At 50.7% G+C, this 15,220-nt stretch overlaps 1 protein-coding gene across 1 annotated transcript in view; it reads right to left on the bottom strand.

Moving 5' to 3' along the window:
* The window catches only part of PTPRN2 (protein tyrosine phosphatase receptor type N2), an 800,540-nt gene that overhangs the window by 618,775 nt on the left and 166,545 nt on the right, over nt 1–15,220 (bottom strand). The window contains exon 8 of the mRNA XM_062190222.1: nt 1,220–1,426. Coding sequence (XP_062046206.1) covers nt 1,220–1,426 — 207 coding nt within the window. The remainder of the gene's footprint in view (nt 1–1,219; nt 1,427–15,220) is intronic.

A 15,220-nucleotide genomic window follows, 5' to 3' on the forward strand; every position in this document is an offset into this window, starting at 1 on the left:
AAGTCCTTGTCGAGGACGTCATCACAAGGTGTCACAGTGTAAAAAGACAAGCACCTAGAATCCCTTCTTTACCCAAGACGAGGAGGAACGACGCTGGCCTCATTTCTATCACAAAGTAAACCTTTTCCATTCGTAGGACAACACAGTGTCCTGTCAATTTCATGAAAGAAGGGTTGGCCAGCAACAGGACGGACACGAAGTCAGTCACAAATTGCATTTCCCACTTCTGTGGATCTATGTGTCAGCTCACAGCAAGAAAAATCCATTGTACCCAGCAGCAGTTGATAATTACAAAACAGGAAAGTGAAGTGTCTAACCCAACCCGTCTCGCAATTAAGATGGCTTCAGAATCCGTTCGGTGAGGCTGTTTGATGGGCGCACGTTTCTCTCCAAGAACACCCTATCCGCAATGCCCAATGGTGCCTGTTCACCTGGAGGACCTCCCACCTCCCTCCTGGCCCCGGTGTAGACATCAATCCCTTTCACTGTTGGCTGGCTGCCTCACACAAGGCCTTGTCCTGGTGGAGTGCCTCTATCTTCTCCTACGTCCTACTCTTCCGTGCAGCCAGGCTGCAGCTTCTAGAAAGTTCCCGCCCACAGAGGGAGAGGGATGTGTCCTCCCTTTGCTTTCTGGCCCGCTGAATGCGTGGCACTGAATTAGGCCTTCAAGAACTCTGAACAGCAATCAGGCCACAGGGAAGGGCCTCGCTCAGAGGAGCCTGGCCTGCAGTCATGGCCTGCGCAGGGGTCTGGCTGTCCACATGGGTAGCGTGGGATGCGGGGCAGTAATTTGTCCTCCCCTTAGCAGCCTCAGAGGGTGGATGCTGACATCCGAATGAACCCTTTCCACCGTATCATTCAAATATTTGACAACATTCACACACATAATCCAAACAAAAACACTTTCTCGCATTCCCATTCTTTTTTTTTTTTTTTTTTTTTTTTTTTACAACTCTGAAACCCAACACGGAGGAATGAAACCTCCTCACCGAGAGCAATTTGCCATTCAACATAATTGCTCGGGTGGGCTTAGTCTGTTAAGAAAGCTTTTAGAGGCAAAAGTTCAAACAGATAAAAATCATTAATACAAATCCCATGTCCCCAGGAGGAAGAATACATTACAGCACAGCGAGCTGCAGGTCTTCCACAGCTCTGAGGCCTCCCCCACTCCCCCCAGTGTCGACCCCCAAAGCGAAGGATCCAGCGGTCCGGAGGTCACCTTGGAGCGCGGCTGCCGGGCTGTCCACCTGCTCTCTCGGCTCCCCTGCGGCTCCTCTCACGCGGCTGGCCTGACCTCCTCCTGCACCCCCACCTTGCATCATGTTGGCAATCACATTTGCCATTTCGTCCAACTCCAGGGAGCTCAGGCTGTCCACCTCGGCCTGCTGCTTCCTCAGGTCCTTGAGCAGGTTCTGAATGAGGTCTCCTGCAGAATACACAAAAACGAACACAAGGAAGTGGTAGGTTGCTATATCCCAAGGAAACCCAAGGGTACCGCGCGTGGGCCGAGAGCTTCCAAGGCAACTTCCTGCCAAAGTTGGACATGGCAGACATTCACCAGACACCTGTTACGCTGGATTATGAATCGCCAAGTCACATGCGACCCACTGGTCAATGCCATAGGTCAGCATCTTCAGAAAACTCTCCGGATGTGGAGAAGCAAGGGAAGGAAGGACAAATGCATTAGCCGGATTGGGAAGCGGGTCTCTGGATAACCATCGCCACAGCTGAGCAAAAGAGGAAGGCACGGTCAATCCATCAGTCTGTAGGTCACATAGGAGGGACAATTGGCTGTTTGCCTCTCATTTGAGAAAAAGAAAGACAATACATGTAAAGGGACAGCCCTGTGCCTTGTCCTCTTAGACATGTGACACTGCAAACATGGACACAGCATGTTTCCCGTGTTGGTTTTTCTCTGTTTCTTTCTTTCCTTTTTTCTCTATAGCTAACAAAGGCCTCAGGTGAACTCTGGCCACCGTGGCAATGAGCCCGCTCTGTGATGTGACAACCTCTACAAGACAGCTGGGTCTGAGAGCTGATCTGCAGGTGAACAGCAAAGTCAAAGGGCCCCCTGGAAATCACATCAGGTGTAGGTTCCCTGGAAAGCCAGCCCCTCGAGTCACTATCCTAAGAACATCTAAGAAAGAAATCAGAGAAACTACAGTTGTTGGGGACAAGATGGCTCCTCCCCCCAGCGAGGGCCCCAGCAGACGCCCCCTGCCCTTCACAGATTCTGCCCCATCCCCTGTCCCTAGAGCAAGCTCCATCTTCCGGGCCTGGGCAAGGGCGTGCCGGGCACCCACCACTCAAGGCAGGCGGCAATAAGACCAAACATGGGGCAAGATGCCAATTTGCAAAAAGCCCCTTAAGAATGAGCTGCATCTGAAAATGGCGGGCAGCTCACCACTCTCCAGCTTCGTCCTTGAGACCCCCACCCACCACCCCTCCTGTGCACCGCAGATCCCTGCGCCCCCTACCAACCTCCCCTCTGCCCTTTGCCAACCACATAGAAAAAGACCAGGCCCAGCAGTGATGAAGACGGACGGGCGTGCGGTCTGGCAGGTGGGAGATCTACGGCTACACTCAGTACAGGCCCGGGCTTGGTGTCCAAATCTTTCTGTATGGTTCGTCTGCATTTTGCTTGCTTCTTCATTGGACACATAGGATGCATCACCTCTACCATCACAGAGACGTGAACAGGTGCCTCCTGGCTCCCAGGTGCCTCCTCTCAGGCCTCTCCCCTCGGGAGAGACAACACAGGAGGTTAGTCTTGGGGACCGGGTATCCAGGGAGGCTAATGGGACAAAGGCAGGTGGCTTTAGGGATGGGATGGGACTAACGACCCAACGCTTTGCAATAGCCTTATTCCTGCTATTTAGGACAAGTCCAGCCGATATTGCTTCTGACACCAGGAAGACAGAGCTAGCGATGTCCTCCACGACACTCAGCTGTGAGCCTGGATGCACCAGCAGTGGTTTTCAGAAACAGAAGTGTGGGCAGAGAAGCCGAGGTCACTGAGCAGGGGGACTGGGAAGAGGCCCCTGCGTCTGGCCAGCTTTACGTGTGGGCACTTTCTGGATCCTGGTAAGGAAGAGGAGCAATAGGATCCCCCAGCTAAGGGGTCAGGGCCACAGGTTGCAGCTGGTGACGAATTGAGGAGCTGAGCACTTTCGGGAGGAGGGGCACCCCAGAACTCTGCACCCAAGTCCACTATGGTTCTTGGCAAAGGGGTGTAGCCAGGTCTGGGTAGACGGCTTAGGACAGAAAGTGCTGGGCTAAGAGCTGAGCAGAGAGCAGAGGCACACAGCATGGGAGGCGCTGGGGACCCTGCACCACCACCACGCTGCGTGCAACCTGCCCAAACCCAAGATGCTGGCCGGTGCCTAAGGGAGGAGAGACATTTCACTCCCACGGTCATTTCTCAGTTCACACGCCTGCATGGCCAGCTGCTTCTGGATGGAGCGATGATATCACTGGGGGAGCAGAAAGACAGACTGACCCTCAAGATGCGTCTTCTGTGTTTTCAGCGATGACCGAAATGTCACTATCAGAAAGTCAAACACTAGGCCATGGAACACCTGTGCGCTGAGGGGGCAAAGCCAGGATGGCAGTGTCTTCAGGAGAAGGACCACCAAAAGAGGGTCAACTCTGATAAAATACAAGATGTAGATGTCTCACAGGATCAGAGGATTGTCCCAAAGTCAACGGCTGCTGGAAGCCCCACTGGGGGAAAGTGACATAATCCCAAGTCCCTGTGTCCACAATGCATGCAGAAGCTGGAAACATGACCTACAGTCACGGAAAAGGCGGTCAAGTGAACTTGACCACAACCACAACAGGACCATCACAAGTTCTATAAATGAAGAACACATCATTTGCAATGAAAGAACTCACTGCACCGGGTTCATAGCTGAGTAGCTGATGAAAGAGAGGGTTGGTGAATCTGGAGACAGAAAATAGAAATTACTGTTATCTGAAAAACAATAAAAATATCCGACAGGAATGGGTGTCTGGCTCAGTGGTTAGACACGGTTCAGCACGCCCACGTCCCATCCTGGAGCACTGGGTTTCAGTGTCGGCTCCATTTCCAATTCCAAATGCACACCCTGGGAAGCAGCAGGTGACAGCACAAGAACTTGGGTCCCTGCCACCCACTTCGGAGGTCTGGATGGAGTTCTGGGCTCCTGGCTTCAGCTTGGCCACCCCTGGCAATTGCAGGTATTTATGGAGTGAACCAACAGAAGGAAGACCTCCCTCTCTCTCTGCTCTCTTTCCAATAAAATTGAACAAATAATTTTTTATAAAATGAAAAATACTGAACAGACTTCAGTAACCTGTGGGACAGTCTCAAGCATGCCGTACTGTCATGGAGTCCAGCAGGGAAAGGAAAAATGAAGCCACAGACAAAGAAAAGACGTCCCAATAAAAAGTACACACATTTCCCAAATCTGATGGAGAATTAGCATGGAGATTTAAGATGCTCTGTAAATCCCAAGAAGAATAAATACAAAAAGAACCACATGCTAGCATCTCATAGTCAAGCTGTTGAAAAATCAAAGGTAAAGAAGATACCTTAGGGGCTGGCTTTGTGGTACAGCAGGAGCCAGCAGACTGAAGCAAACAAATAAATCTTTATTAAAAAAGAAAAATATAGCCGGCGCCGTGACTCACTAGGCTAATCCTCTGCTTTGTGGCGCCGGCACACCGGGTTCTAGTCCCAGTCGGGGCACCGATCCTGTCCCGGTTGCCCCTCTTCCAGGCCAGCTCTCTGCTGTGGCCAGGGAGTGCAGTGGAGGATGGCCCAGGTTCTTGGGCCCTGCACCCCATGGGAGACCAGGAGAAGCACCTGGCTCCTGCCATCGGATCAGCGTGGTGCGCCGGCCGCAGCGCGCCTACCGCGGCGGCCATTGGAGGGTGAACCAACGGTAAAAGGAAGACCTTTCTCTCTGTCTCTCTCTCACTGTCCACTCTGCCTGCAAAAAAAAAAAAGAAAGAAAAATATCTCTTAAAAGCAGTCTGAGGCAGGTACTTTACCTAGTGGTAAGGATGCCTGACTTCCCCATTAGACTACCTGGTTTTGATCCTGGCTCCATTTTAAAAAATTGTTTATTTGAGAGGTAGAGCTACAGAGAGAGAGAGGGAGAGACAGAGAGAATCTTCCATCTGCTGGTTTCTCCCCAAATGGCTGCAATGGCTGGAGCTGAGCCGATCCGAAGCCAGGAGCTTCTTGTGAGTCTCCCATGCGGCTGCAGGGACCCAAGCACTTGAGCCATCCTCCTCTGTCTTCCCAGGCCATAGCAGAGAGCTGGTGGAAGAGGAGCAGCAGGGATACGAACAGGTGCCCATATGGGATGATGGTGCCACAGAGGGAGGCTTAGCCCACTACGCCACAGCACCGGCCCCTGGCTCCACTCTTCACTCGAGCTTCCTGCTAACACCGACCTAGGGAGGCAGCAGTGACGACTCAAGTGTCTGGGATCCTGCCAATCATGCGGGAGACTCCAGACTGAGTTCCTGGTTTCATCTCCAGCTGTGCTGATGCAGGCATTCTCAGAGAAAACCAGTAAATGGAAGAAAGCCTCTCTCTCTCTCTCTCTCTCTCTCTCTCTCTCTCTCTCTCTTCTTCCCTCCCTCTCTCATTCTCTGTTCCTCTCAAACAAATAATTTTTAAGTATATACAGCAGTCAGAGGGTACAAAGACATGTTACACATGGCGGGAAAATGTTCTTAGAAATGGAGGTCACAAGGCATACTGAATGCTGTGTAAGAATGACATCCTATGTAATGAGATATGTCACAGTGTGTGTGTATATGAATGGCATGTTTGAAGGGTCCAAAAACCCCTCACTTCTGAAGACTATATCCAGTGAAAATATCCTTCAAACATGAAGGTGAAAAAAGACACTTTCTTAGCACGTATATGCAAAAATTTAAAAAGAGAGAGCGAGCTAAGATAATCTGTCAGCAACAGAACTGCACCATGAGGCTCTTCAGAGAAGGTGCTCTGCTTTGGAGACGTGTACCACGTAGAAGCTCAGTTCTCTGGGACACGTTGGGAAAGTCCCTGGGAGGGTAACTGTGTGTGGGGATTTAGAAAGACCACCTTCGGGGCTGGTGCTGCAGCTCACTAGGCTAATCCTCCGCCTGCAGCGCTGGCACCCCGGGTTCTAGTCCCGGTCAGGGCACCGGATTCTGTCCCGGTTGCTCTTCTTCCAGTCCAGCTCTCTGCTATGGCCCGGGAGGGCAGTGGAGGATGGCCCAAGTGCTTGGGCCCTGCACCCGCATGGGAGACCAGGAGAAGCACCTGGCTCCTGGCTCCTGGCTCTGGATCGGTGCAGCACCGGCCGTGGCAGCCATTTGGGGAGTGAACCAGCAGAAGGAAGACCTTTCTCTCTCTCTCTCTCACTGTCTAACTCTGCCTGTTAAAAAAAAAAAAAAAAACAACACCTTCAGGGCTGGCGCTGTGGTGCAGTGGGTTATTGCCCTGGCCTGCAGTGCTGGCATACCATTTGGGCACTGGTTTGAGACCTGGCTACTCCACTTCTGATCCAGCTCTCTGCTACGGCTTGGGAAAGCAGTAGAAGATGGCCCAAGTCCTTGGGCCCCTGCACCCACGTGGGAAACCCGAAAAAAGCTCCTGGCTCCTGGCTTCCAATAGGCGCAGCTCCGGCCGTTGCGGCCAATTGGGGAGTGAACCATCGGATGGAAGAACTTTCTCTCTCTCTCTCTCTCTCTCTCTCTCTGCATCTCCTCTCTCTATGTAACTCTGACTTTCAAATAAATAAATATTTTAAAATAAAATAAAACAATAAGACCACCTTCCTTGTGGTCTCAATCTCTGTAAAATGTAACCCTTAGAGGGGATAAACCGGCCCCTTCTAATGTGGAGTTTATGAAACACAGGTTTATGACACAGAGGATGGAGGGTAACTGAAGTCACGCCGGCGTAAGTTTTTCTCCACTTTATGTGAAGTGCGATGGCGATGAGGCTAAGGACACTCTCAACAAAGGCACCAAGGTATTTCAGTGGAGACAGCTAAGTCTATTTTTAAAAAGATGGAAAAAGCACTCTGGCAAAACACTTTTATCCCCAATCAATTAAATAACAAACCTTCTACATCCATAATGAATAATATAAATGACTCCAAGTAAAAGCATACAAATAGCCAAGGCGCACATGAAAAAATGTTCGGTCTCACTAGTAACCCTTGAAAGGCTACTTAACACCACGTGAAGTGCATTTAGTGCCCACTGGAATGACCGAGAACACATGGTGGAAAGGAGACAGAGCCATAGGAACTCACGTACACTACTGGGGATATGGATTTCTACAGCCCTCGGGAAAACCACTCAGCCATCACTGTACAGACTTCTTTCTCATGGTCTTGAAGTTGTACTTGGAAGTGTTTACCCCAGAGAAATGAAGACTCACAAGATTCACACATGAACATGATGAACAGCCTCGTGCATCCAACAGCTAAGAAAGTAGGCTCTCAGAGTCCCAAGGCCCACGGACAGGAGGATGGACAGATAATCTGTGGTCTACCCACACCAGAAATGCAAAGGAACGCGCCACGGACACAGGCAAAGATGTGGACAAAAGGAATCAGTCGCCAAGGAATTCCCTAAGTCTAGGAACATCGGAAGAGCGCTTGCCTGTGGCTGTTGGCATCAGGGGGAGAGCAAACGTGCCACATGGTGTTAGCGTGCTGGCTGCCAGTGCGCGCGCACACACACACACACACCCCACGTACACTGAAGACCTGCACATCGCACTCCATATAAATTTACCTCAACCGCAACAACAAAAGAGCGAGCTCTAAATAAGCTCCCTGGAGTCTCATTTCCTATCTTAGAAACAACACCTGACTCTCCTAAGAGTGTCAGGTTGAAATTTCCAGCTCCGACATTCACAGGTGTAGGTGAGGGTCTAACCACCGCACCTCTGCCTCCCCGAAGTACGGTGGTGCGGAGACGCACAGCGGGCCAAGGACTTCCCTGCAGCACCTCTGCCCCATCTCACTCCGTCCTCTCACCTAGATGGGGTGGGAGGTGTTTCCTGCTTCTTACAAGTGAAGACGTTTGGGCTTTTGACCTTTTTCAGGGTTTTGTTCTTTGGGATCTACACTAGAGTTGCATTTGTCATGCCTGATCTTCCTCACCAGCAGGCGGGAGAAAGCTCTGGGCACTCTACATGGCAATGTCACAGGGAAATGGCTCTGTACGTAATGGGAACATGCAGAAAGTATATGAGGACCCCTGGAGACTTGCAAAGTCCCAGACACCTGGGCAAGCCCACAGGAACCAGGAGGATGCTGGCTGTAATGAGCCAGACTCTTCCATAAACAGCGTGGCTGAACGCATGGGCAAAGGCAGGTAGCATCTGTACCCCTGGGCGTGGCTGGGAAGATGAGGCCTGTGGCTGCTGTCCTCTCAGGGGGAGGGCTTGAGTCTAGGTCAGTGCCACAGTAGCAGGACGTCGTAGACTTCGTATCTGGTCAGCACAAGCCTCACCCCCCCAACAACAGAGCCAGCCCGGAGACAAAACCCGGTTATATAGATCTTCACCATCCACACCCTGGTTTCTACATCAACCACAGGTTTCTGAATGTTGTGCCAATGAGGGTCTTGCTGACCCTGTACCAGGGAAAGCCAACTCCCAGACACTAAACTCAGGGCCACTGTCCACCCACCCTGGTCACTCTTAGCGCCCAGAGCCTGGGGAAATTATTCAGACTGGCCAATCCCGGCCTGCTCACCCTGCTTCACCCACTTCTTCCCCAGAAACCACACTACCCACGTTGGCTCACCACCCCACCCCACCCCCTGTCTGCTGCTACCCTGAGCACCCCCAACCCCACCTCTTAGAACTGTGATTGACATTCAGCAGTGGTGGTCCCCTGACCAGCTGCCTTCACAGAATGGGAATCATAACAAAACCCAGGTTTTACACCTCCCTCCTGTAGAAGGAAGTGCAGTTCTCTTTGTCTTCTCCCCTAGATTGGAGTCCTGGACTGGGCGACAGCCCCCACCCTGCAGCCCCAGAACCCATCAGTGCCCACCACAGTGACCCCTGCCCAGTGTTCATCGGCTGAACACTTGCTTTCAAACACAGCTGCAAGGTGTGGACTTGGAAAAATATCCCTCACTTTCTTATAAGCAAGAACATGCTTGCAGTGTTCCCCATCCGGCTCCCCTTTCTACAAGTGACAAAAGGCTGAGCGCTTGAACAATCCCACACAAACAGTGTCAGTATTCCTGCTTCTCCAGGCTGATACGAGGTACATGTTGTCTTGTAGAGAGGATAGAAGACGTGCTTTGGAATTAAAGGAGGGCGTGTGTCACGGGCATTGTTGCTGTGTTGAGCAACGTGCCGTTCCCTGCAGCCTTCCAATCAGAGGGAACCATCTCAGACCTGCACCTGCGCCACCGAGCAACAGGCCAAGTCTAACCTTTTCATTTTTCTCACAAGACAATCTCCTCCCTACCAAACCCCCTTTTCTTCTCTGGTGCTTTCTATCTCACCAAGTCTTATCTCACTTGCCCACGCCCACAGGTCCAACACCGACAACAAAGGACTCACTCCATCTCAAAGAAAATGGAAATGGGGATGGGGTGGGATAAGGAGGCAGGAACATATCAAGGGAAAAGCAATAGCCACCAGCTTCAGCCTGCAAGCTCTGTAAGGGACTCCTGGCCCATCAGGCAAACCCAGCCAGTGTCAAGGTTCTGTCTCCCTGGAGCGTCTACTGGCCTGGAAGAAAACACAGTGATGACCCCCAAAGGTGACCAGCAGGGCCGCTAAAAGAAACCCAGAGAGAAGAGTCACTTCAGTGCCCCAAATCACCACCCTTCCATGCATGGGAGTGAGGGCTGCAGCCTTGGCCAGCCCGCCAGGAACAGGGCTGTGATACCACCATGGGAGCCAGGGCCCTATGTCCAAATTTCATCTGCGAGAAGGAACCACAGGTGGGAAATGAATGAAAGCTCTCAAGGGGCAGGCACTTCCCATAGAGCGCTGAGAACCTGCATAGCAGGTGAGTGCCTCGGCTACTCCCTTGTTCCCAGGTGAGCTGGGACAGATCAGAGGCCACCTCTTGGGCACGGGCAGGTGCTGCCCACATGTCCGCAAATAGCAATAGGGAGTTTCCCAGGTGTCCCCAGGAGCAAGCCATCTTCAAGTCAGAAGATCCCTTTGTCCTGACCACACAAACGAAAGAGGATCCCCCAGCCACAAGAACTCAGAGCAGCCTCCCGAGACTGCAGCCAGCACCTTCCAGAGTCACCGTGGGCAGGCTGGTTCACCATCCAACATCAGCTGAGGTCCCACTGGGCACACACCTCAACAGGGAGTCACAAAGCCCAGAGAATCCTCTCAAACACAGTGAGGCCATCCAGGGTCCCAGAAAAGCTATCCTGGGGTGCTGGAGGGCAAGGCTGGGAGGAGGCAGTTTCATAACATATTCTTCTTGCAAGGCCCTGTGCCTCTAAGGGGCCCGAAAAAGGTGTCTGTGATATTTTCATGAATGGTCAAAAAATGAAAATAATGAATAGTCAAAGAATGAAAATCCCTTGGCTTCTGAAGAAGGTTGAATGAATTCTCACATTTAGAACTTCCAGTGGCCACGAGTCCTGTTTCACCACGCAGGCCACCACATACTTCCAAGAAATGAACGTTTCTGCACTCCCCAACGTTTGCATGGGGTGTATGCCGGGATTATGCCATTCGAAGGGGCTATAGCACTGCTAAGACACTCAGAAGAAAAGTGTCCAAAGAAAGATGACACTGGGGAATGTATCCCCACAGGCAACTCACTCTACATCATCCGGATGATATGGAGTGTGTTGACTCTCTGAAGGATGTACCTGTGCTTCTTGGGCCATTGCAAGGAAAAGGTGCACGAAAGGTGTACAGTGTGTGTGTGTGTGTGTGCAATGGTGAGTGGATGTCACTATGATCTAATAAGCATGTGTGACACAAACCAAGAGGTGTGCTGAGACACCCTGCTCTTTACAAAATGGTGCAGACTTGTTCTACCAAACCGACATAAAGGCCAAGAACTCACTCTCACTATTCTTGGAGAGAAAAAGTCCACAGCACTCACGTTTTCCAAGTCCACTGCAGAATACTAAGAGCGCAGCAAGCCTTACTTTGCTTCATGGTGAGAATGGGAAGTCGTCCCAATATAAACTGTGTCATGATGAATGCCACACTCAACCACACAAAGGCCTTGACTGTGTGTGGGGGGGGGGGGCACAAGGAGTGGAGAGAGAGGCTGGGCACCTGCAGTTTTCAGATTTGGCAGGCAACCAGCCTCGAGAAACTGAGTAGGCTCTGTGGTTGGCTACAAAGGAAAGAAACAGAAAACCTGAGTGACAGAGGATAGTGCAAAGCCAGAACACGCGCCAGACGCGTGGAGGGGGCTGTGTGTGGACAGCAGCACAGACACCAGATGTGGGCCGGAGCCCCACGGTGGTGGGGAGCCCCACTTTACTTCCTCAGGCCAAAACATTCCAAAACCTGTACTTGTCCATCCTTTGCTATAGTTCTAGTTAAGACGTTGGCTCTCAAGTACCTCAAGTACATATCCAAAACTCCTACCCATCAAATTTTCCATCCTTGTGATACTATGCCCTCGGGATTGTTGAACTGGATTCACAAGGAGAGTTGACTGTTTTCCAGTGAGGAGTGTACTGCTACTTAAAAGGAAGAGGACAGTGGTGTGTCCCAAATATGATTCCACAAAGCCATGAGCTGATGGAACTACAAGCAAGGATGCTGGAGTCCAAATCAGGTTATGGGGCCAAGTGTGGCCCTGCTGCTCATACTGAGTGATCTTGGGTAAGTTCCTTCATCTGATTATGACTCAGTTTCCTTACCTACAAAGCGAGGACATAAAATACACACGAGAACCCCATGTCTGGCATACTCTGAGTGCTTAATAAAGTGCAACCACCATCATGGTGAGAATTTTATCATGGCGAGGAATCAGATTAGGCCCCCTTGTCTTTCACTCCTCCTTCCAATCCATTCCAAAGACAAACACTGGGATCTCTATGGAGAGCTCTGGCCATAGGTCATTAAAATCCTCAGATACGAAACAAAGAACACACAACCAGAGAGGCCCTTGGAACACTTAGTTTTACAGACTGGTACCTCCCAACCTGTTCAACATTCAGTGGAAGACAATGCACCATGGGCAGGCATTTGGTCTAGCGGTTAAGACCTGTGTCCTGTTTCACAGTGCCTAGGTTCATGTCCTGGTCTGGCTCCTGATTCCAGCTCACTGCCACAGACCGTGGGAGGCAGCAGGTGATGGTGCAAGTCCTTGGGTCCCTGCCATCCACATGGAAGACCTAGACTAAGTTCCAATCTTCTGGCTTCAGTCTGACTGAGGTGTGACCACTGCAGGCATCTGGGGAGTAAACCAGTGGGTGGGAACTCAGACTGTCAGTCTCTATCTAGAGACAGACTAGCAATGAAATAAACATAAAATAAAATAGGATTATGTACCATGATTCTGCTCAAAAACAAACCTACATTCAAAAGAATGTGAACCTCAGCCATTAAAGTCAGACCCCAGGCTCCACCTCTTCACCCATCATCCACCCCCCATCCACCCAGCCTCCCATTCACCTGCTCATCCATCCATCACCCATCCACCTGCCAACACAGTCATCTGTCTATCCACCGACCCATCAATCATGCATCCTCCTCCATCCCTCCATCTAAACATCCTTCCATCCACCAATCCACCCACTGTCCATTTCACCAACTTGTTTTGAGCATCATTGTGTTCAATAGTTAGAATAGAAATTATCACAAGAAATTTGAGAAATTAAAGGTATAATTTGGGGGGGGGTCTAAAATACTGTTAGCGCACAACAAAATGTTTTAGAATGCAGAGAGACTTGACTAGTAGATGGTACAAACTTAATATGTGGAACATCCACCTTTTTTTTTTTTTTTGACAGGCAGAGTGGACAGTGAGAGAGAGACAGAGAGAAAGGTCTTCCTTTTGCCATTGGTTCACCCTCCAATGGCCACTGCAGTAGGCGTGCCACGCTGATCCGATGGCAGGAGCCAGGTGCTTCTCCTGGTCTCCCATGGGGTGCAGGGCCCAAGCACTTGGGCCATCCTGCACTGCACTCCCTGGCCACAGCAGAGAGCTGGCCTGGAAGAGGGGCAACCGGGACAGGATCCAGTGCCCCGACCGGGACTAGAACCCGGTGTGCCGGCACCGCAAGGCGGAGGATTAGCCTAGTGAGCCGCGGCGCCGGCTGGAACATCCACCTTTAAAACCCAAAGAAGACTGAATACCAGCACATCTCAAGTCATTTCTCTTTCCCCCCAAAATAGACAAGTATTTAGCTTGACAGGTTCCCCAAAGTGTCACTTATAACAGTATTTGTAAGGCAAGTGTACTTCCCGAGTTTCAACTACACGACCTCCAAACTTTCACAACATAATCTATTTGTAAACTTCTGTCTCTACTTTATTCACGGAAATTAACAATTAAATTGACATAAACTTACATGTGATGAATTCCTTTTCTCTACAAACCCTTAAATTGTATAAACTATAACATTTTACTAAAAAAATTTAATAATTCTTATTTTTAATATCTAACAAATGCAACCCAATTAGCTTACTGATTCTGTAAACTAAATCTAAATTATGTCTTCTCTACTTTTTATAAACTATTACTGTATAATTTTGAAATCTAGGCTACCTAGAGCAGAAAGTGGCAAGAATCTATTTTAAGGAGAAAATTAATAAAACATGAAAAATAAGATAAAAAAAAGAAAATTCCCTATTGTCTATTGAGCCTCATTATAAACCCACCAAATCTGAGCAGCCTGCACTGTGGCTACAGTGGCACAAAACGTGAGGAAATACAATTATCTGAGCTTCAGAACCACTGCAGACGGACACTGCTGGTCCTCGTCTGAGCGCTGAGGCTTATCCGGGAACAACGCTGACCCCTGCGGATAGCTGCTGCTTTGTCAGGCCTGTGTGTGTATGTGTGTGTGTGCATGTGTGTGTGAGAGTGTGACCCCTATAGACACCTGCTGCCTTGTCAGGCCTGTGTGTGTGCGTGTGTGTGTGTGTGGGCGTGTGTGTGTGACCCCTATAGACACCTGCTGCCTTGAGCTGGCCGTGTGTGTGTGTGTGTTTGTGTGATCTCACAGCCACCTGCTGCCTTATCAGGCCAGCGTGTGTGTGTGTGTTTATACGTGCATGTGTGTGTGTGTGTGTGTGAGACCCCTGTAGACACCTGCTGCCTTGTCAGGCCAGCGTGTGTGTGTGTGCATGTGTGTGTGTGTGACCCTACAGGCACCTGCTGCCTTGTCAGGCCTGTGTGTGCGTGTGTGTGTGCATGTGTGTAGGCATGTGGGCGTGTGTGTGTGACCTCGCAGACACCTGCTGCCTTGTCAGGCCAGGGTGTGTATGTGTTTGTGTGTGTGCGTGTGTGTGTGTGACCCCGCAGACACCTGCTGCCTTGAGCTGGCCATGTGTGTGTGTATGTGTGCGTGTGTGTGTGTGTGACCTCGCAGACACCTGCTGCCTTGTCAGGCCAGCGTGTGTGTGTTTGTGCGTGTGTGTGTGCATGAGTGTGTGTGTGTGTGAGAGACCCCTGTAGACACCTGCTGCCTTGTCAGGCCTGTGTGTGTATGTGCATGTGTGTGTGTGCGTGACCCTACAGACACCTGCTGCCTTGAGCAGGCCATGTGTGTGTGTGTGTATGCGTGTGTGTGTGTGTGTGTCCCCTGTAGAAACCTGCCTTGTCAGGCCAGTGTGTGCATGTGTGTGTGTGCCTATGTGTGTGTGTGCGTGTGTGTATGTGAGAGAGACCCCTGTAGACACCTGCTGCCTTGTCAGGCCTGTGTGTGTGTGCATGTGTGTGTGTATGTGAGAGAGACCCCTGTAGACACCTGATGCCTTGTCAGGCCTGTGTGTGTGTGCATGTGTGTGTGTGTGTGAGTGTGAACACTTTTGACGAACACTGGCTTAACCAGAAGTTCAGCTGGCAAGAATATTCTATCCCTGAGCCCCTTGGCTGACTTGGTCTCTGTTTTCCTCCCTCAGCCTGCAGAGTTGAGGTGTCCTGAAGGTGGATCCCCTGCCCCTCAGCTGACCTGGCACAAACAGAAGCTGGCCAGTGGATGTCTCAGGTCCCACAGCAATGACACTGCAATTCTAGGTTGAGCCAAGGGA

Source organism: Lepus europaeus, chromosome 5 (genome assembly GCF_033115175.1).
Source record: "Lepus europaeus isolate LE1 chromosome 5, mLepTim1.pri, whole genome shotgun sequence".
In the NCBI taxonomy this organism is placed as follows: domain Eukaryota; kingdom Metazoa; phylum Chordata; class Mammalia; order Lagomorpha; family Leporidae; genus Lepus; species Lepus europaeus.